General features: G+C 38.6%; 1 protein-coding gene across 2 annotated transcripts in view; it reads right to left on the bottom strand.

Moving 5' to 3' along the window:
• The window catches only part of LOC137625826 (ribosome quality control complex subunit NEMF-like), a 143,917-nt gene that overhangs the window by 64,251 nt on the left and 56,570 nt on the right, over positions 1–23,096 (bottom strand). For both annotated transcript variants that reach the window (XM_068356712.1, XM_068356713.1), the window contains exons 7-10: positions 13,797–13,938; positions 12,443–12,613; positions 8,261–8,438; positions 3,138–3,275 (exon numbers count right to left, since the gene is read on the bottom strand). In XM_068356712.1, coding sequence (XP_068212813.1) covers positions 3,138–3,275; positions 8,261–8,438; positions 12,443–12,613; positions 13,797–13,938 — 629 coding nt within the window. The remainder of the gene's footprint in view (positions 1–3,137; positions 3,276–8,260; positions 8,439–12,442; positions 12,614–13,796; positions 13,939–23,096) is intronic.

Genomic DNA, 23,096 nt, shown 5'->3' with positions numbered 1-23,096 from the left:
ACTTCTGAGTTCTTCAACCTTTCCTTAAATTTTGATGATAATTTTAAGTGCATATAGCTCTATGGCATCCACTTGAGTTACTTCCAGCTTATTCTTCACAGAGTATCAATCTGCAAGTATACACAATCGGAAACCAATTATGATCACAATGCAAGAGTGATGCCTAGATCGAGAGAAAACTCGAACATTGGAGTCTACATGCCCAAGGTGAAGGAGATAGTATTTTGATGATGATGGCAGATAGGTAAAAGCTTACCTTGAGAGAATTACTCACTGTATTGGGAGAGTTTCCTCATACAAATGAATGGCATCCGTAAGATACAACATAAAGGCAACTGCAGCTACATCAAACGATGATCTATCGAATAAAGATCTTGAGTATTGCATGAGTTTAATGGAGATACAGTACATTCCTAGCAACTGAAAAATCATAAAGAATAATAATAAAAGAGACTAATACTAACACTGAGAGTACTGATTTCCCAGCAATAACTCAGTTCAATGCATATGCTGCATAGTATTCTAGTTTTATTCCAGCTGTGACAAGATTGTGGAATGATCTTCCTAATATGGCAGCTGAATTGATGGAACTTCAGAAGCTTAATCTTGCTGCCAATGCTTTATTTTAAACAGATTGATATATGTCTCTCTTCATAGTTTACATATGACATTGTTACTGGTCTTAAAATATATTACGGTACATCTTTCAATCATTATTTCTGATATTTGTTTGTGCATTTTCTTTCCTCACTGGGTTATTTTCCCTTTTGGAGTCCTAGGGCTTGTAGCATCCTATATTTAGCAAGCAAGGTTGTAGCTTAGCTAGTAATAATAATAATAATAATAATAATTCAGATGAATTGGAAGGTAGTCTTTCTGGATTAGTTAATTTTACAGATGGACAAAATTTCAGTAGGCTAGGCATCAACTACGTGGCCTGGATAACTATTAGTTGTTTCATAAATACAAACCTACTTTTAAGCATGTTAAGATATTAATGACTAAATCTTATAACTACAGTTAGATTTTACCATTCGTTGAGGTTAGGTAACAGACATATAGGTGAATTAAGAAAACCTCATATAATCGCTGCATCCGAATGACACCCCAAGAACCCCTTTTCCTATTATAACAAGAATAGTACCTCAGTATTGAGAAAAAATACAAAAATAATAATATCCAGTTATATAATACCAAATACAGGAAAACAGTTATACAACACCAAATAGAAAAGACCAAAACCCAATATTACACAAGGGGTCTGAAATTTATTTAAATATTAGCCTTATAGTCTCAACCTAATGTCTCTTCTTATAATTCATTACTGAATAGACAGAGCTGTATTTGGTTTTATATAACTCATTGTATTTTGCCTTTTCAGTTAAGGTGCATTCAAGACTATATCAGTGAATGCACTACAACTGGAAAAACATTAAAATATTGGGACCAAATAAAGCCCAGCATACTCAAGTTATATAACAATGGAGAGTAAGTTGAGACCGATACTATCATATAGGTGAATATTTAAACACTTATGTGCTACTGCAATAGCTTTTTTCTTTTCTAACAAGACCTGTTCTGTATTTAAAGTTCTATAATTGTGAATAAATCTCCAAAAATATTTCATAGAATTTCAAGGCCTTGTTGTGCATAACTATATTTGCTAATATCAAGGTCTGACATAAAAAATCATCATATGCATAGGTATGTGCACAGAACTACACGTCAATACTAAACTGCACTCTAGAAAAATCTTGCATGACATTAAATGGTCAAAGTGATTCAGTTTGAAGAGACCACAGTGACTACTCAATAACACCAATTTAGATGGTGAATCTACACATAAGGAGAAATAACTACAGTATATCTATATACAAAACATTACTGCTAATGATAAAGACTACAATTTGCAGAAATTTCATATAAGGAGTTAGCGTGAGTGACACTGGTTCCTAGAAAATTTCATAGGATATTCTTTAAATGTACAGACAGTACCGAGCTTCCATGACTTAGAGCATACACATTAAAGTTCTATGTCTTACAATGGAAGAGTATTAAGTTAAGATATATACAGTAAAGTATTTTATGGAAAACAAATATCTTTAACCTAACAAGATGAATAGAGAGGCTTACATATATAGCCAAAAGTAAAGTCCATCTTTGGATAAAGGTCAGAAGGTATTCCATTAAACACATAAATCAACCAATCATGAAACAATGGCTACCTGTATTGAATATAGAATATTGTATAACTTAACTTGTAAACACAACAACTTCCTGGATGTTATGGCCTTTCTATGAAAGATGAAGTATTCAAGTGGCTGGAAAATAGTTTGAGACCTTAAAAACTGAGATGAGTTGGTCATGTGATGAGAGGCTTAATCATCATCACCATCAAGCTGCTCAACCACATCACAAAATCCCATACCAAGAGGCTTACATAAATAGCCAAAAGGATTTCATTTGTCAAGTCTAAATAGAAGGAATACAAAGATTACGAATTTGGATGGCAAGGAGAGAAGACATCAGATGAGATGATTGGAAAGTAAAAGGTAGACAGTAATGCAGTTATGAGCTGAACTAACAAAACACAGAACCTTTAGTACTCCCTATACTATAAGCAGTACCAAAATGCAAAGATGAGAAGAGGCAATTTCATATAAATATCAAAGACAAGGGAGTAACAAGAAGCTGATCAGCGAGAAAGCCTAATCTATAATGAAAGCACAAATAAAAAAAAATGACCAAGAGGAACTTCTGACAGAAATAGAACAAGATAGACAAGAGTTAAAAGAACACTTTCATTATATTAGGTGATGATGGTCAAAATAAGAGTAAAGTTATAAGATAATCAAGGTTAACATTAAAAAAAAGTTACAAGATTACCTGAAGAAGTAGAATGTTCAACAGATGAGAGATGGCTCATCTACTACCAATCAACACACTGCTAGTCATATCTGCTACTTAAATTTATATTCATATACTTTTAAGTAGGGAAGCAGGTGTAAGAAAAGCGAGTTTAATTATTTGCAAAAAACATATAAAGACATTAGCACTAATAATTGGGCAGGACTATATACTGTTGCTTTAGTGAGTAACACTAGTATGAATAACAACATTAATTTGAAAATACTTACTTCCTAGCATTGGCCATGGCAGAGAGATCAAGGTCAATTTCAACAGCCATTGGTCTCATTTTGTTAGAATCACAACCCTCCTCACGTTCTTCATCAGAGTCCAAGAACATATCATCTTCATCACGATCAAATGGATCCCTATTAAAACATTAATATATTAAATTATCAAAATAATGTTCATTATTATGGATTAATACAAAATACCCATACAAAAGATAAAACATGCAATCAGTTATAAAATAGAAAATTTTATACTTATTGGATACCTGATTACATTACAGTAAACCCCAACTGTTGTGATTTCATGGTAAGTGCAACAGGGACGAACAATCTCCCCCTAATTTCATAAAATCAATATAAAATTTACAAATTACATACAAGTACCATTTCCACTGCCACACTGATATCTGTGCAGATGATAAAAATATTTAAACTGAAACCAATATAATAATAATTGACTCTGTATGCCAACATAGTCCTGAAGTCTAGTCTCTGAGTGACCTCATGCTGACCAATCATTCTGAACCAATCTCTTCCCTCAATCTCTTTTATTCAGGTCGATGAGTAGAGAGATGATGATTTCATAAGAAAGAATTCATTATAAGCTATTCTTTCTTAAAAAAATTATCTAAACAAATTAGATGTATTCATAAAAAAACATCACTTATAACAGAATCTCAACTTGGCTGGATCTACCACTAAAAAGACTCACTCAACAATCATTGTCCCCTCTACCCAATGATTCGCTCAATACTGACTACCTCTATAACTGTCCACACGTCCTCTAAACCCGGTAGCTAGACTTGCACATCTGTTATGCCTGCTTTGTTGGTCAATCTTCCTGTAAACCAGTTTGTTGTATCTTTGTCATATGACCAACGACACACTAATAAGCACATTAAGAAATGCAAAGACAGAAAAATAGGATCAAGACTCGGAGGGAAAAAATTACAGTTAAAAACCAAAAACCTGAGACTATATAGGAATAGCAGCTAGACCAAGAGAATACTATTCTAGATATCTATGCCAACGAAACAGTGGTCTTCCTTTACCAAGATAGCGCACTATCTCTTATCACCATTAAAAGAATGTTAATGGAAAACCGATATGCAGAATTGATGAAACAGAATTTCAATCAATTTATAACAGTAATTTTCTTCACTTCCGGCACAAAACATGCAAAAGTTTGCTTAATGAGAACAATCAGAAATGTTCTAGGCTGAACATTAAAACGACTAATACTGTAGTGTACAATAAACAAAATCAAGCATGCATTTCCTTCGCAAATTCAGTAAGATATCTATGCAATATAGCTATAATCATATAGGTCTAATTCAAATATACCATCCAAATACAAGAGAGAAAAACATCAACTTTGATATACAGGTTGAGAATCCCTTATCTGGAATTCCTAGGATTGGAAGAGTTTTGGATTTCGGAATATCCCCATACTGTAGTGGCAGAATCACAAATCTTTTATTTAATACTGGTGAAAATCACATATTCTTATTGCTTTGATTACTTAAAAGAAAGTTTGCAGTTTGTTAGTAAACAAAGTAGGTTGCATTATTACTTGCAATAGATTTGTTAAGCTGTAGGGTAATCATCTTCAAATCTATAGCATAGAAGATACTTTCCCTATTATTATTATTATTATTATTATTATTATTACTTGCTAAGCTACAACCCTAGCTGGAAAAGCAGGATGCTATAAGCCCAGGGGCTCCAACAGGGAAAATAGCTCAGTGAGGAAAGGAAACAAGGAAAAATAGAATATTTTAAGAAGAGCAACAATATTAAAATAAATATCACTTTATAAACTATAAAAACTTTAACAAAACAAGTGGAAGAGAAATAAGATATAAGATAGAAAAGTGTGCCCGAGTGTACCCTCAAACAAGAGAACTCTAACCCAAGACAGTGGAAGACCATGGTACAGAGGCTAAGGCTCTGCCCAAGATTAGAGAAGAATGGTTTGATTTTGGAGTGTCCTTCTCCTAGAAGAGCTGCTTACCATAGCTAAAGAGTCTTTTCTACCCTGTAAAGTGGCCAATGAACAATTACAGTGCAGTAAGAAGAATTGTTTGGTAATCTCAGTGTTGTCAGGTGTATGAGGACAGAGGAGAATATGTAATGAATAGGCCAGACTATTCGGTGTGTGAATATGTAGGCAAAGGGAAAATGAACCGTAACCAGAGAGAAGGATTCAATGTAGTACTTTCTGGCCAGTCAAAAGACCCCATAACTCTCTAGTGGTAGTATCCCAACTTCTATTTTTCTTCAATATATTTAACTAACCGACTCTAAATAACACGCACACTGATAGTAACAACAAATACAAACCGTGTATGACAGTAATTTCCATAGCAACTACGCATTAAAAAACATGTGCAATTATTTAGATATTCCTGAAGATTGGTTACCATTGTAAATCAAAAATTTTTAAATAGAAAATAAAACTTACATAACACTATATGTGAAAGAAAATGGTGCATGAACTCAGAAATTCATTTAGTTATAATTTAGCTTTTATTTGCAATTAGTAAATGATACTGAATGGTTGGAGGGAATAGGTTTTCTTCTTAAGGTTAACTTAATGAAACTACCATCTTTAAACATCAGAAATACAATGTGCCAAAAATATACTCTATTAAGTAATTTCAATTGGTTCCCACAATTATTCTCTGGTTAATCATTGTTAAATTGTCGATGGTATATCTAATATCTTATAAAACATCAGAGATTATTTTCACCATAATATTCTCATGTTAATCACTGATTTTACATAAATAGAAGAGCAATTAAAATGACATCTTATACTTGCCAGAATCATACAATTACTACTTAAAAGAAGATGAATACAGCACCCAACATAAACACCATCATATCTTTAGATTATTTTCATTCTATGTAATGATTTTTCCTATTTTTCATTAACTTATACTCATCACTTTCAGAATAGAGCTTTCACAGTTGTTTTTGTATTTCTTGTCATAGTTGTTCTAACATCAAACTCCCAAAGTCAGGCACTTCATGCTTACACTGTTTTCAAGTATTTTCAACAATAAAATGTGTGCTCTCTCTTTCTCTTTTCACTATTAGCTATAAACGTATATCAAGCTTTATCAACATTTCAAGAATATTTAAAAGCACAGAGCACACAAAAGGCTGTAATCACAATAAGGAATGAAGAGGTTACAATGACAAATGCTAACGGCAAAGTGATACCATGTGGTTGATGGGTAGGTCACGTGAGAAACGGCTGTACTTGGTAGGACGTTCCCAGCACTGTGAATTATGTTTTCCATCATTTAAAAAACTTTAGGATTTTGGAAATTTTCGGATTCAGATTTTGGAATTTTGGACTAAGGAGTTTTAACCTGTATGGAAAAACAAACTGCAAATCACTGCCTACCCCATCTCTTTTTCAGAGACGAGCTCAGTTTTGAAGGACCAGAAAAGTTTCAGCTTTTTCATCCAAACAGAATAGAATAAAATTAAACACAGTGAATAAAGAACAGTATGTCCCATAAGTTCACAAAATATGGTAGAGTACAGTACTGTAATATCAACTTCAAAAGTCCATGGAAAAGTATTCTTTACATATAATTCATTGATGGTTTAGTTACTGTAAGTCATTACTTGTATTAAATACTGATGCTGTAAACCTCAAGAAATTTTGTACCTGAAACAATTCCCATTTTCCATAAAAATTAACATATTTGCAAGTTTCCTAGTAAAATTAATTCTGATATACAGTACAGTAAAACCTACATAACCACTGATTCTCCACCAAAGATTCAACTATATGCTGTTGAACTATTGAGGCTACAAATTCACTAATCCACAGCTGATAAACACGTAAGCATTGGGCAACATTCTTAAACCCCCTTGCCATTACATAAACCCTCCGTAGAGTAGGCTGCTGTAAAGTCATATCTCCTAATTGTGTTGGGAATAATAGCCTAAAGGCTAAAAGGTTTCTCCAGTTCTCCCAACTTTTTCAATTTTCTTTTAATTTATCTTTTCATTTCTGTGTTCATGTACTGTATTTCTACTCTTTATTTCAGTCTACTTTTATTCCTTATACCTTCATTTCTTTTCTTGCATATCACTGATAACATATGAGTTATTCCTATCAAGCATTTAATATCGCTAAATATTACTTAATAATATACAGTTCTGTATACAGTATTTCATTTGTAATACTTTCTATATACATATGGGCCTTTTATGAAATGAGTGACGAATAGTTTGCAGGTGTTGATGTTTAAGTTATTGTGTATTTGTTTTTTTTACTACTCTTTTACTATCATCATTATTATGATCTATTAATACAGTAATATACAGTACTGTATATAGTACTTTAGTTGTGTTTTTTATATTAAATAATTGAATGTAATACAGCAAATTAAAAGGCATACAACAGCAATACCCCTCTTTACGTCAGTTTGAAATACTCCAGTTCAAACTTTACGTCGCTCATCCTTAAATATTAAATACAAAAATTAAATCCACATTGGGCAGTTTGACTTGACCTTTTGTCGGTCCCTAAGTCATATAATAACGATGAAGAACTGTACCGTACAGTATCTTACTTCACGTGAAAGCTTATTATTTAGGTATCTGGTTTTTATAAAATGATAAAAAGTTGTAAGTACCTTTTCATGTTCAGAATGTGTATTGAACACACATCTCTTTAATGTGAGAAAGTCCAACAAAATTGAATTACATTGGATCTCTTGGAACCAATTAACAACATAGGGAGGGGTATTATTGTATATATATGAGAGAGAGAGAGAGAGAGAGAGAGAGAGAGAGAGAGAGAGAGAGAGAGAGAGAGAGAGAGAGAGAGAGAGAGAGAGAGAGAGTGTGTGTGAGTGTGTGTGTGTGTGTGTGTTATTGAAACTATTTTACTGTATTTCAAAGAATAAAATTTTCAAGCAACCATAGTTCAGATGACCCGTTATTTACAGAATTCCTCAAGGAAGAGAGTTGGGACCTAATGACTAAAGATAGGGTCTTACCTAGAAACCTGACAAAAACATGAATCGATCTAAAATCAATAATGATGATCAAAGGGATATCAAATAAAAATATTGGTCATAACTTGAGAAACTTACCCTAAAGATAAAACGATGGTGTTAGTTTTCAGTTTCAGTTGTTTAATGGACTGGGCTACAGCATCACCTTGAGCCTGTGCTTCCGCCAGCAACTCCTCAATTTGACGCCAATCAATCTGATTTGCTACAGCACTTCTCACCACTAATATAGCCCCATCAACTAGATCTTTGTTCAACTCTGTTTCAAGAAAGATTTAAAACATCCAATCAAACCTTTACAGGTATTACTAAAAATATACTACTAAAAGTAATATACGGTATTTACTACAAGTATACATAACTACTACCATAGTAACTAAAATAAATTCTTAAAATTATGTGCATTATTTGAAGCTTTACAAATCTGGGTCTTTTAAAATAGGGATATATCTCCAACAAAGTTGGAATGGCCATTGAATTGTCAACAAATCAGTTGGCAATGGCAGATGGTGTGTTGGGGAAGTCCATCCCACTCTCTTGTCACAGAATGGCCAATCTTCTCCTTAGGCCTGGACAGAGGAATTGTTTAGGTAAACAATTTCAAATAAAGGACTCAGGTTTGCTTAGCAAGGAAAAATAAAAACCACAAACATTTTGTTCTATAAAATAGGGAGACTCACTTATTGGTGGTAAGAAGTCCCCTAGAACCAAACTGCAAGGTTCATTTCATTCCTGGAAATATACAAGGAGGGTGACCCCCAACAACCTCCTGAACACCTAATCATAAGAATGTAGAAATTGTTAAGGCCTAAATGAGTATGACTTGAAATGAAGCCAGTGCTAGGACAGAAAATCTATCTCCCTAACAAGGAGATGAAGTCCCCAGCTAACCAGCCCCATCAAGAGAAATGTTTAGTTAGACAGTGACACATCCTCCCACTGACAGCAGGATCAAAGAATTGCTTCTTGACAGATGTAGTTTACGTGAAAGTTGCTACAGCACCAGATATATGACTAGCATGTAATGGTTGGGGCTGCTGCATCCTCCTGAGAAGGAAACAAGAAAGAGGCAGAAGAGCCAGTCATTCTACCTTTCCTTGACACTTATGCTGAACATGTTGCCTTAGATGAAATGGATATCAAGTCCAGTGTGGGGGATGGAGTGTTACACACCTACTGAACAGCCACCTCAGGACCAAAGAACAGGGGTCCAAAGGCCTATGAACAACATCCATAAGGTAAAGAGAAGCAAAGGTGGTCTAACACCTTATGCTCCAAATATGACAACAGGTAAATTAGAAGGCTACTGAGAGGGCTAAGCTTGTGAGTTTTTTGTTGGGTTAGCAGAGGTGCACACAAATGAAAGTTACATATGAAACAAGTAGCCTCACCAATCCAGTAAGTCTGTGTCTAGACACTTCCTTCTTGTTCCTAACTGAGATAATGAGAGGGTTGAGACACTGGCAAGTGAGGGATACAATCCTTCTCTGATGTGGCACCAGACATCTTTGTATCAACACACACAGAGGAATAGAATCAATAAGGTCCCTAACATGACAAATTTGTAGATAATTTGTATTTTTCCTAACTATATGAACCTTAGCTATTTAATAGGGGTTATACTTTCGGCAGAGCTGAAATGACGAGCCATTAAAATTTAGCGAGGGTTAACTACCCATAATGCTAGTTAGCGGGGTGTAGGGGGGGGGGGTAGCTTGCTACCACTCCCGTTCACACACCTGTGATTTAGCTCACTTTGCTTGGAGGTAGGACTTCAAGGGGGATAGGGCTGGTGGGTAAGTTTGCTTAAATAGCTAAGGTTTGTATAGTTACGAAAAATGCAAATTATCTTCGAATTTGTCATTTGTTCCGTAACTGGAATACAAACCACGCTATTTATTAGGGGTGAGTCACCCATTAAGAAGAGTGGACGTCCCAGCCAATCTGGCTTTGGGCTTTACCCGGGGGTTCCTTATCTGAGTATGTTAGTACTCAAAAATAAGGAGTCCCTGCCCTCGCAAGGTCCGCAGCCTACGCAACCTGTGTGTTGAGACAGGCAGAAGTATGACTGTCTAGGTACAGTTATTCCGAGTCTATTGTAGGAAAAAACTGATGTAACCAAGACTTTCCCAATACCACCTCGCCAGGGGATGGGGACGCAACAGTATTAGCTTAAGACTAGGTACACAAGGGAGCATGGTTTACCTGCAGTGGTTTGAGGTCAGCTTATGCAGAGAACCCAGGATGCTGCTTTCCCAACGAGAGGGTGGGATGAAGAAAAGAATAAGAGATAGTCATATCTTTTCATTCACGCAAACTAAAACCGGGTAACAGTGACCTCAACCTTCTGCTACTTGTCCAATAAGGAGCTTGAGGTATACAACCAGCTGTTGTGCAGCCACCACCGGATCGATAGAGATCGTATCGAGTTCCTGTGGGTCACGTCTTGCAGGAGAAAGGTTGTGAAAGTCACCTGGAGCATTCACATCGTTTCTTGTAAAACCTGCGTCACAGAGTAATCTGCTAAGAAGGACCAGGGGCATAGCTATGCCTCTAACATCGTGAGTCGTCATGTTGAGATGATGTTTTGGTGATCCTCCTTTAGTCTCTCCTAGTGCTAATGACAAGAGAAGGGACCCGGGTGGGCTGTTGCCGTTCTCTTAAGGTAGAGTCTCATACCTTACCCTCGGTACGGTAACGTATGATCTGGATCGTCCGTTACCGAGTGGAGACTTGTGTAGGATCCGTCACCTCTTCTGGCGACATACTCCGGGACGAAACTGAACACTGCCTTTCACCCTTCTCATTAATGGGTGATGTCGAAAGAGAGACCATGAAGTTCCCTGACTCGTATGGCTGCTGTCAGAGTGTGTAAGAACATTGTCTTCTTAAACCAGGTGAAAATTTTTTGCCTGTTGAAGTGGAACATAAGGAGGTCTCTTTAGAGATCGGAGAATTTGAACCATGTCCCGAGAGGAAGGTCTCAATTCCGACTGGAGAAAGGCAAGTTGTAAGTCCGTATGAGTCAGGAAAGGTCTAGCGATGAGAGGATGTCTCTTCCTTTCAGTTTGAATGTGAAGGATAAAGGTTGAGTGATCATCTTTACCTGTTGAAACTGAATAGGGGGTCTTTTCCTCTTGCATATACTCAAGGATTCCGCTATTGCTGGAATAGAGGTATCGAGTGGAGAGAGACTTTCACATGACACCAACCACACAAGACGTTATACTGCCTGGTAGACTGATGCTGAGGAATATATATGTATACACAAGTTACGGAACAATAAATATTTGGGACAAAGTGGTACTGGGCTGAGTATTTGTCAAACAATTTGAGACAATCAAGGTGACTGAACCCCCATTCCTCAAATGCTTGCCATGAAAAATAGCCTGAATACTACTCTTGCTGATGCAAAGAAGACAGACAGTCCCTATAATGCCCTCCTCCAGTTAGCAGTAGGTATTTGCATCAGTACCCTGAGGACATGGACCATCCTACACTAGGAACTAAGTCCCATGATGGGCAAAACTGCTTAAAGCTTCCTTTAAATATGGATCAATACCTTAAGTAGAACGGATGGCACACAATACCAAGGAGCCTCTTCACCTCAAATTCTCTTGCTGCTGCAGAGAAAAGAGATAGCCTTGAGAGAAAGACCCTATAAAAAAGGTTATTCAATTAATATTTAGAGCAAAACAACTCTAAAACCTGAGAAAATTATCCCAGTATGTTTTGATCTATCTACAAAACAAGAGGCACTAAATAACACTCAGACATAAGAATCATGTTGCATATTTAAGTGGCACTAGAACGACAACGAATATGGTTTCACTTTGCAAATAATGTTTATCTAAGAGCACCATGCAAGGGGGTCTGGCAATTTGAGTGAGGAGGAGAAAACAATTTTCATTCTTTAATGTTAGAGATAGGAAAGCAGAAGTTTTAGCAAGGATGCACAGTGAACCCCTGGTAAAACTCACTGAAATAATACAAAGCTAAACTGTATTGAAATAAATCAGAAACTACAAAGATCAATAAACTTTTCAAAACAAATTTCTTTGCTACAAAGAAATAGTGTAATTTTGTGGTCAGCAATACCCAAGACAACAGTCTACAGTACTGTATTTGTTTAACAAATAAGAATGCTAACGAACATTTAGCAATATCAGCTAAATGTTACAGCAGCACTGAAAAGTAAACTAAAATTTCTACAAAAACACCTCTAGCTAATAAAAGTAAAAATATTTAAAATAATATACATACCAATCAACTGCCCTCGTACAATATTATTCTTCTGATTATTCATCAATTCTTGCAATCTTCTTTCATGATCCTTCTTGACATTTTCAAGTTTTTTCAGGGCTTCCCTTTCTTGGTGCATGGCTTTCTGGTCAATTTTGACAGCCTCCATTTTAGAGAAGAACTCATCACAAGCTGTATAAAATTCCATTAAATATACATTACTAAAACTACTTATTTAAAAAAATAAATTGAAGGATTTTAAAATACTAAACTTAAAATAATAGCTAAAGTAAAACTCTTAACCAGCATGAAAAATACATGACCCATTAATAAAATATCTATATTTCACTTACAGTGATAGAATTATCAAAAGGTACAAGGGTGAGTAATGCTAGGGAAAACTTCCCCAATAAAATGTTGGATACTATTCTATCTATATCAAAATCACCTACCAATGTACAATGCATAGCAAAGGAAAAAATAAATCATTTTGTGGATTGGTAGAAGGCACAAGAGGCTTGTATTCATGACCTTTATATATAATCTTAGATTTTGTTTATGTTATTAAAATAAATTAATAAACCTCTCATTTTCATTATACTTAATCATTACTTTGTAGAAAGGTAATTGTTTGGTATTCAGTTCATTCAGAAGGATGATAACTTTATTGATTTGGTAATAGGTACTCATAAGTTAATTAGGTAGGTCAGCAAGGTATTTAGTATGTCTTGTACTTTAATTACATATTGTATGCTCCTTGGGAAGATAAAGGATCAACATTCATGTTATCCAGTGTTATACTGTAATGGCCATACTGTACAGTATTGGCATAAAGTATGCCAAGAAAAACATTTGTAAGGACTTGCTACAGTATTTAGGTACTAGAACTAGATATTAGCTAACATTCTTGAGCGTATAATGCAACTTTGAAACCAAAACAAACTATGATATTTTCAAGTTGTAAATGAGCCCTTACCTATGTTATTACTGTTTACATTTCTAATTCAAACTTCTTACATACCTTAGGACCCCTGGTGAATTTTTGCTTACATGAAAGGTGAAATTTGCAGCACAGTATATTTTAAGAAGCTAAATTAGAATTATTTTACAATTACAATAAATATCAAGTACTGCACTGTCAGTACATAAATAAATGTGACAAATCAAATGAAAATACAGCACATTAAAACACTTACAGATAGTAAAATCAATCTAGATTATTACCATACACAAGATAAAAAATTTTCTTTATGTATTTATAAGGAAAATCTATACCTGTACCATATACTAAAGCTATACTTGTGCAATGGTGCATACTCAGTCTTTTTGCAGAAGTAAGGAATTTTCAATCAACGCAGTAACACAATGAACATACCTTTGTTAAAGCTGTCAAATTTTTCATATGAATGTTCCTTATGTTGTGTAAAGAGCAGAGGAATAAACTCTTGATAAATGTGAACTTCTTCAGATGTGCCATCACCCTTCTTCCTTTCCTCGACTTTCTTTATAATATAGCCCTGTGAAAATATATACTATCAAATTTCTTGCCTTTCAAATTTTAGATGATGTTTGAAAGTTAAAACCTTACGGCAAACGAACGTAAAATAAAAATTCTTAATATGCACTAAATTTTAAGAGGTACACTGTAAGTTGATCTATTATTACCCCCGAATTTTCCTGACCTTAATGTTCAACTCTTGTTTGTACTATAGTACAGGTATGTCTCAGTTTACGACTGAGTTCCATTCCTAAGACTGGGGTATTAAGCAAGTTGGTTGATAAACAAGGAACTTTTCCTTACCAATATTCCAAGCACACTAACTGAAAATGAGTGGGAACCTCTTAGTAGGTCATTATACAAAACATTATACTCCTGAATCAATAGAAATAAATAACCCTGTCTCTCAAGAATAGCAGACTGTTAAAAACTGAAACAATATTCAACATAAATAGACATGATTAAACAAAATGCTGGAATAATGTGTGTATATATATATATATATATATATATATATATATATATATATATATATATATATATATATATATATATATATATGCATTTGTCTACTGATCTTGCTTGTTATATGTTTTAAAACATATCTCCTTTTAATCACATTAGCCCAGAGCAAAATTACACTTAGTGTATTATGTTTAAAACTCTTAAAAAGCATTTCATCTTCTTAATATCTGCATTGGTGAAGCTGTACACATGCACAATCCTATCCTTATACAAAAATAAAAAATTTACAGTAAATATTATGTAGATCAAAATTTTTCTACCTTTTTTTGTTTTACATTTTACCACGTGGTCTTGAAGCTAGTTTTACCTCACTGGGTTCTATTCCTCCGCATGTACCAGATCAAGGTTGGATATCTTAAAAGGGGCAAACTTTTCAAGCCTCCATAATGCTACTCTCTCTGCATCAACTCCTTTGCAAAGGAAAAAGCTATTCAGATCAATTGGGAAACAATTTCCTCCCCTTTGATTGGAAACACTCCAGGCCGTGAAGGGTAATGGCCCACATCAGAGACAAAACTGACTCTAGCACTGATAATCAAAACTTGAGACACTACAAGTATCCCGTACTTTACCCTCCAACGATTGTAGAGGAGTAGGCGGTCCTTATGCGCCACCTGGGGACTGGTCAATAAGTGATATCACTACTTACCAACTTCTCCCTCTTTAATACTCGAGTACCTTGGGAAAGAGAAACTACAGGAATCCTTAACCATCCAGGAGGAGGAGGAGGAGGAGGAGGAGGAGGAGGAGGAGGAGGAGGAGGAGGAGGAGGAGGAGGATGCTACCCTTCATACAACTGACCACCAAAGACCATATTCCATATAACTGACCACCGGAGACTGTACTCGGTCCCGTACAACAGCCCAAGTTATCTTCCACCATGGGGCTGGAACTTGGGAGCACTTAGTCTCTCGTGTGTGAGAGGAGAGATCACTTGGTCTTATGATCTATCTTCCAAGACTCTTTCATCCAACTTCTTCCGGAAGCATCAGAATTGCAATATGAAAAGGAAGAGGAGGAGGAAGAAGAATGAGATGAGGTACAAATACATGTCTTCCCCTTCCCTACTTTCTTCTGAGCTTCTGCATGAAGCAGAAGAGTCGAAGTCTGGCCGAATAATGACAACACTGACATAAGAAGAATCCACAAGGGCTTTCTTACCAGATCTGTAATCTTCGGGGAAACATCAATAGGTCCACCTCCTCCAATGCTGAGCCAAACACCACAGTGGGAGTCACATGAGTCTAAGCCACAGCCTTGAGAGTTTTAGAACCTGATAAAACTTCCTTCAGCTTTACCAGCCAGGCCAAAGGAAAACCACTGTTTCCCCAGATCTATATTGTCCTCATTATCGGTCTGGATGACGATTGGCTAGTTTTGGGGCCGAGATGGAGAATTATAACATTCACTAGGGAAATGTGATACTTCTGCTCATCCTGTACTTCATTCCAAGGCAGAGGCCAAGAGTTCCTCACCCACCTCGAGTACTTTCCAAGGACCCAGCCTGAGGAGAATTTGAAAATTTAAAGGATTCCTATTCAAAAGAAAAAGGAAGCTATAGAACTTTTTAAGCATCAAATTTGGGTTTCTCAAGTTGAATCTGAAGGTTCTTGACTACCTTTTCCCTCTCCTTGGTGAACTCCACTAACTGCAGAAGATGCCAAAGCTTACACTTATTGCATGGGAATGACTGTGAACTATCATGCTAGGACATATCATCATCTCTCAGTATTGTCTCCATTCTCAAAAACAACATGCATATAAACTAGAAGAAAATGATTACCTGCTAGTTTTAGAGAGGCAGCAACAATATGTCTGTACTCGTGGTGGTAGAAGACAAAAAGCGCTAGTCTTGAGGACTGGCAGGTGGGCAGGAGTTCCCAACACCACCTGTTGGTAGCTAACTACCTTACTAAAAATTCAACAAGTGTTGCAGCTAGCACTGAAGTCATAGAACTAAATAAAGGACAAAAGGATTGTATCCTCACAGGATCACATAAAAGTGACGTGCAAGAAACCTAAACACCTGCAGTAATGCTTATCCTTACCTCACACTTCAAAGCTGGTAGGTAGTAGGTTGGCCAGGGCACCAGCCAATCGTTATGATACTACTGCTAGAGAGTTATGGCGTCCTTTGACTGGCCAGAATATTACACTGGATCCCTTCTCTGGTTACGGCTCATTTTTCCGTTACCTACACATATACCAAATAGTCCGGCCTATTCTTTTCACATTTTCCTCTGTCCTCATACACCTGACAACACTGAGATTACCAAACAATTCTTCTTCGCTCAAGGGGCTAACTACTGCAATGTAATTGTTCAGTGGCTACTTTCCTCTTGGTATGGGTAGAGGAGACTTTTCAGCTGTGGCAAGCGGCTCTTCTAGAAGAGGGACACTCCAAAATCTAACCATTGTTCTCTAGTCTTGGGTAGTGCCATAGCCTCTGTACCATGGTCTTTTATTGTCTTGGGGTAGAGTTCTCTTGCTTGCGGGTACACTTGAGCACACTATTCTATCTTATTTCTCTTCCGTTTGTTATTTTGAAGTTTTTATAGTTTATATATAATAGATTTATTTTAATGTTGTTATTCTTAAACTTCTCTTGTACTATATTTCCTTTCATCACTAAGCATTATTCCCTGTTGGAGCCCTTGGGCTTATAGCATCTTGCTTTTCCCATTAGGGTTGTATCTTAGCAAGTAGTAATAATAATAATAATAATAATAATAATAATAATAATAATAATAGCAATAATAATAATAATGTAGCAATTTAAATACAGTATTGGGTAAGTATTGAAATATGTTATTTTTATTAATAAAATAAATTTTTGAATATACTTACCCGGTGATCATATAAGCTGCAACTCTGTTGCTCGACAGAAAAACCTACGGTCAAAATACGCCAGCGATCGCTATGCAGGTGGGGGTGTATATCAACAGCGTCATCTGTCGAGCAGGTACTTAGTACTCCAAGTAAACAAAGAACCAATTTTCTCCTCGGTCCACTGGGTCTCTATTGGGGAGGATGGGAGGGTCCTTTAATATATGATCACCGGGTAAGTATATTCAAAAATTTATTTTATTAACAAAAATAACATTTTTCAATATTAAACTTAGCCGGTGATCATATAAGCTGATTCACACCCAGGGGGGTGGGTAGAGACCAGCATTACATGTTTACATTATTATGAGCTAAGTATTTTGTATTTCATTTTAGCAGTTATTCAAAATAACAAACATAAAATAAATAAGTACCTGGTAAGGAAGTCGACTTGAACAATTACTCTGCCTTTTTAAGTACGTCTTCCTTACGGAGCCTCGCGATCCTCTTAGGATGCTGAGCGACCCCTAGGATCTGAAGTATCAAGGGTTGCAACCCATACAACAGGACCTCATCAAAACCTCTAATCTAGGCGCTTCTCAAGAAATGACTTTGACCACCTGCCAAATCAAGTAGGATGCGAAAGGCTTCTTAGCCTTCCGGACAACCCAAAAACAATAATAAAACATTTCAAGAGAAAGATTAAAAAGGTTATGGGATTAGGGAATTGTAGTGGTTGAGCCCTCACCCACTACTGCACTCGTTGCTACGAATGGTCCCAGAGTGTAGCAGTTCTCGTAAAGAGACTGGACATTCTTAAGATAAAAAAGACGCGAACACTGATTTGCTTTTCCAATAGGTTGCGTCGATTATACTTTGCAGAGATCTATTTTGTTTAAAGGCCACGGAAGTTGCGACAGCTCTAACTTCGTGTGTCCTTACCTTCAGCAAAGCTTGGTCTTCCTCATTCAGATGGGAATGAGCTTCTCGTATTAACAGTCTGATAAAATAGGATAAAGCATTCTTTGACATAGGCAAAGATGGATTCTTAACTGAACACCATAAAGCTTCAGACGGGCCTCGTAAAGGTTTTTAAATAGAACTTAAGAGCTCTTACAGGACATAAGACTCTTTCTAGTTCATTTCCAACCATACGGTAAGTTTGGAATATCGAACGATATTGGTCAAGGCCGAGAAGGCAGCTCGTGTTTGGCTAGAAAACCAAGTTGTAGAACATGTAGCCGTTTCGGATGAGAATCCGATGTTCTTGCTGAAGGCATGAATCTCACTGACTCTTTTAGCTGTGGCTAAGCATATCAGGAAAAGAGTCTTTAAGGTGAGATCTTTCAGGGAGGCTGATTGTAGCGGTTCGAACCTGTCTGACATAAGGAATCTTAGTACCACGTCTAAATTCCAACCAGGTGTAACCAAACGACGCTCCTTCGTGGTCTCAAAAGACTTAAGGAGGTCCTGTAGATCTTTATTGTTGGAAAGATCTAAGCCTCTGTGACGTAAGACTGATGCCAACATGCTTCTGTAACCCTTGATAGTGGGAGCTGAAAGAGATCGTTCTTTCCTCAGATATAAGAGAAAGTCAGCTATTTGAGTTACAGAGGTACTGGTCGAGGATACGGATACTGACTTGCACCAGTTTCGGAAGATTTCCCACTTCGATTGGTAGACTCTAAGGGTGGATGTTCTCCTTGCTCTAGCAATCGCTCTGGCTACCTCCTTCGAAAAGCCTCTAGCTCTCGAGAGTCTTTCGATAGTCTGAAGGCAGTCAGACGAAGAGCGTGGAGGCCTTGGTGTACCTTCTTTACGCGTGGCTGACGTAGAAGGTCCACCCTTAGGGGAAGTGTTCTGGGAACGTCTACTAGCCATCGAAGTACCTCGGTGAGCCATTCTCTCGCGGGCCAGAGGGAAGCAACTAGAGTCAACCTTGTCCCTTCGTGAGAGGCGAACTTCTGCAGTACCTTGTTGACAATCTTGAACGGAGGGAATGCATATAGATCTAGATGTGACCAATCTAGTAGAAAGGCATCTATATGAACTGCTGCTGGGTCTGGGATTGGTGAGCAAAATATTGGGAGCCTCTTGGTCATCGAGGTTGCGAAGAGATCTATGGTTGGCTGGCCCCAGGTGGCCCAAAGTCTCTTGCATACATCCTTGTGGAGGGTCCATTCTGTTGGAATTATTTGTCCCTTCCGAATGAGACAATCTGCCATGACATTCAAGTTGCCTTGGATGAACCTCGTTACTAGTGATATGTCTAGACCTTTTGACCAGGTGAGGAGGTCCCTTGCGATCTCGTACAATGTCAGAGAGTAGGTCCCTCCTTGCTTGGAGATGTACGCCAAAGCCGTGGTGTTGTCCGAGTTCACCTCCACCACTTTGCCTTGAAGGAGAGACCTGAAGCTTTTCCAGGTCAGACGTACTGCCAGTAGCTCCTTGCAGTTGAAATGCATTGTCCTTTGACTCGAGTTCCATAATCCCGAGCATTCCCTACCGTCTAATGTCGCCCCCCAGCCTACGTCCGATGCGTCCGAGAAGAGAACGTGGTTGGGAGTCTGAACAGTCAGGGGAAGACCCTCTCTAAGGTTGATATAGTCCTTTCACCAAGTCAGACAAGACTTTATCTTTCCGGAAACCGGGATCGAGACCGCTTCTAGCGTCTTGTCCTTTTTCCAGTGAAAAGCTAGATGGTATAGAAGAGGACGGAGGTGTAGTCTTCCTAGTGACACAAAATGATCCACGGATGACAGTGTCCCTACCAGACTCATCCACAGCCTGACTGGGCAGCGTTCCTTCTTCAGCATCTTCTGGATGGATAGCAGGGCTGGGGGCTGATCGTCTTGTTCAGCAACGTCCTCATCAGAGGGTTCCTCATCCGAAACTGATGAGGGAACGGCAACGGAGTGGGCAACGTCTGATTCGCTGAATCCGGTCGCACTGGTGGAAGCGTGACGGAGCCGGACGCAATATCATGGCACTGCTGCACAGTCTGTGAACTGTCAACAACCATGGGTGCGCGAGGAAGTACAGCGTCAACCCGAAACTGTCTAGACTGTCTGGGTTGTGCAGTCAACACCCTACCGGGTTGCTGAGGTTGACGCACTGCGTCACAACAAGTCACCTCTGCTGGTTGTTGAACGTCCTGAACGTCAACAACCACCTCCGAGCGTCGCTTAACGTCAACGTGCGACTGGCAACCCACACTGGGTCGCATCGGTGGAGGAACCATCTCAACTGGCAGACGCGAGTAGGTTACCTCAGCGTCAACAGGGCGCACAACCGACCGGTTGGAAGGTTGTTGGCCAGAAGGAGGAACCACCTCAACTGGCAGACGCGAGTAGGTTACCTCAGCGTCAACAGGGCGCACAACCAACTGGTTGGAAGGTTGTTGGCCAGAAGGTTCTTCTCCGCATTTAAGTCCTCTATCAAGGACGCAAGCTTGGACTGCATGTCTTGCAGCAAAGCCCATTTAGGGTCTACGGGAGCAGGTGTGGCAACAGACGGGGTTAGCGACTGAGGCGGAACCATTTACCATCCCTGAAAGCCTTGTTATGTGTGACATAATAGTACAGCAAATCTTCAAAGGCTCGACAAAAGTTGAGAAGTTGACCTGTAAACAACTTGGAGCGTCTCCTGGCTAGGCGCCAGGGCGAGTCTACCAGAATTGAGAAGTCTATCTGGGCAGAGGCATGAACTCCCAAGCCGAGAACTACTCTCGTGTCCTATCAGACTCTCGCTCTATAAGCCAGTTTAAAAGAAGGGAAACCAAAGGCTGTATCCCTAAAACTCCTCCTGGTGCAAAAACCAGTCGCCTAGCCAACGTAACGCTCTCTAGGAGAGCGAGAGAGCACTAACTTAAAAACAACGGCTTCGAAGTAGCTAGGCCTAGTGTAAGTTCTGACGTTTAGGCGAACGAGGAGCAGCAGTTACAAGATCCGGACGAAAATCCTTAAAAAATCATCATGATTTAATTAAAGTCCATAGGAGGCTAAGCAGCTTAAGGCTCCTCTCCAAATGACAGAGTCCTCAAGGGAATATCAGTAGGAGGGAGAACAGCACTTTCTCATCTACAGGAACCTTGTCCGATAAAAGCTAGGTTATCTCAGTGAGTCTCTCACTGGTGCATTAGTAGCAGACCAGAAGGCAACGTCATGTAACTGCTTGACAGTCTGTGAACTGTCAACAACTGAACTGTCAACCACAACAGGTGCGTGAGGACATACAGCACTGGTGCATTAGTAGCAGACCAGAAGGCAACGTCATGTAACTGCTTGACAGTCTGTGAACTGTCAACAACTGAACTGTCAACCACAACAGGTGCGTGAGGACATACAGTGTTCACTCGAGACTGCTTTGACTGTCTATACTGAGCAGTCAAAACAACTCTAGAATGCGGAGGTTGACGCACCGCGTCAAAACAAAACAACTTAGACTGTTGTTGTACCTCGCGAACGTCAACGGAAGGTTCCGTGCGTTACTGAACGTCAACATGCGGCTGGCAGGGTACACTGGAACGCATGGGTGGCGGGACTCTCTCAGCTGGAGTGCGGCAGAAGGTCGCCTCAGCGTCCACAGGACGCACAACCGTGTTGGTTGTAGGCTAGAGGTTGGTGCAGTGTCAACCTTCTCCGCACGAAAGTCCCGCATCAATGACGTTAACTGAGACTGCATGGTCTGCAGCAAAGACCACTTAAGGTCTACAGGAGCAGGTGCGGCAACAGACGGTGTGACTGCCTGATGCGGTACCGCTTTGCCTCTCTTAGGAGGTGAGCAGTCGTCGGAAGACTGCAGCGAGTCCGAACTGACCCAGTGGCTACAACTGGGCCGTTGGACTTGCGCGGAAGGGACCGACTTGCGCTTAATAAGCTGCGAGACCTTGGTCCATGGTTTCTTACGAGAAACCTCTTCCGCAGACGAGAAATAAATGGGCTCTCTCGTCTTTGTGTGGGTGGGGCGATCTTGGGTAGATACGCCCGAAACCACGGAGGGAAACGTCTGTTCGTTGATCACGGCCTGACGAACCCATAAGTCGTTCGACATTACTTCTCCCCTGGGCTTGGGAGCTTGCAAGAGGTCCCGGACTAGGTGAACGACAGGCACGAACAGACGAACCCTCGGACGCAACACTGTAACACTTTGCGCATATCACTTTATCACTTCGATTTCTGTTTTGCACTTATTTCACTGAAATCGAAACTTTTACTGATTTCTCCCTGAAACACGCAATTCTACCCTTCATTAAAAGGTAGTAATTGCGAAATCAGTCGTATAATGCAGTTCATTAATACTAGCAAAAAACAGAAAACATATATAAAGATAAAAAATTTAGTGGCTGGGAAAGAGACTAAACACTAGTTCAAGTAAACTACGTTTACAATCTCTCACCGCACATAGCCTGGGGACAAGAATAAAACCCTAGAAACGTTTTACCTTCCCCGTACAGCGACTAGGGAGGAGAGTAACGCGAGAACAACGTTACCCGCTTGAACGGAACGTTTTCTCTCCTCTCTCTCCCTCCGTCTCTATCTCTCTCTCTCTTTCTCTCTTGATTTCGCACCTAAGAGAAGAGCCCAATTATATATCGTCAAAAAAACATGTTATTTGACTAAAGGAAAAAACTGAAAGGTTTTCCAAATAAAAAGTTCCTTTAATTTAGAATTTAAAACATTTAAGCTAAGAAAGAATGAACGAAACGTCAGAATCGATTTACTCTTACTGCAAAGTGAAACCGTGATACACTTTCTCTCTATCGTAACGATAGAGCGCATGTTGAACGTCCTGAACGTCAACAACTGCGTAGTCTAAAAAACTAAA

Source organism: Palaemon carinicauda, chromosome 33, assembly GCF_036898095.1.
Source record: "Palaemon carinicauda isolate YSFRI2023 chromosome 33, ASM3689809v2, whole genome shotgun sequence".
Lineage (NCBI taxonomy): Eukaryota > Metazoa > Arthropoda > Malacostraca > Decapoda > Palaemonidae > Palaemon > Palaemon carinicauda.
This window is presented reverse-complemented; position numbering and strand designations above follow the sequence as displayed.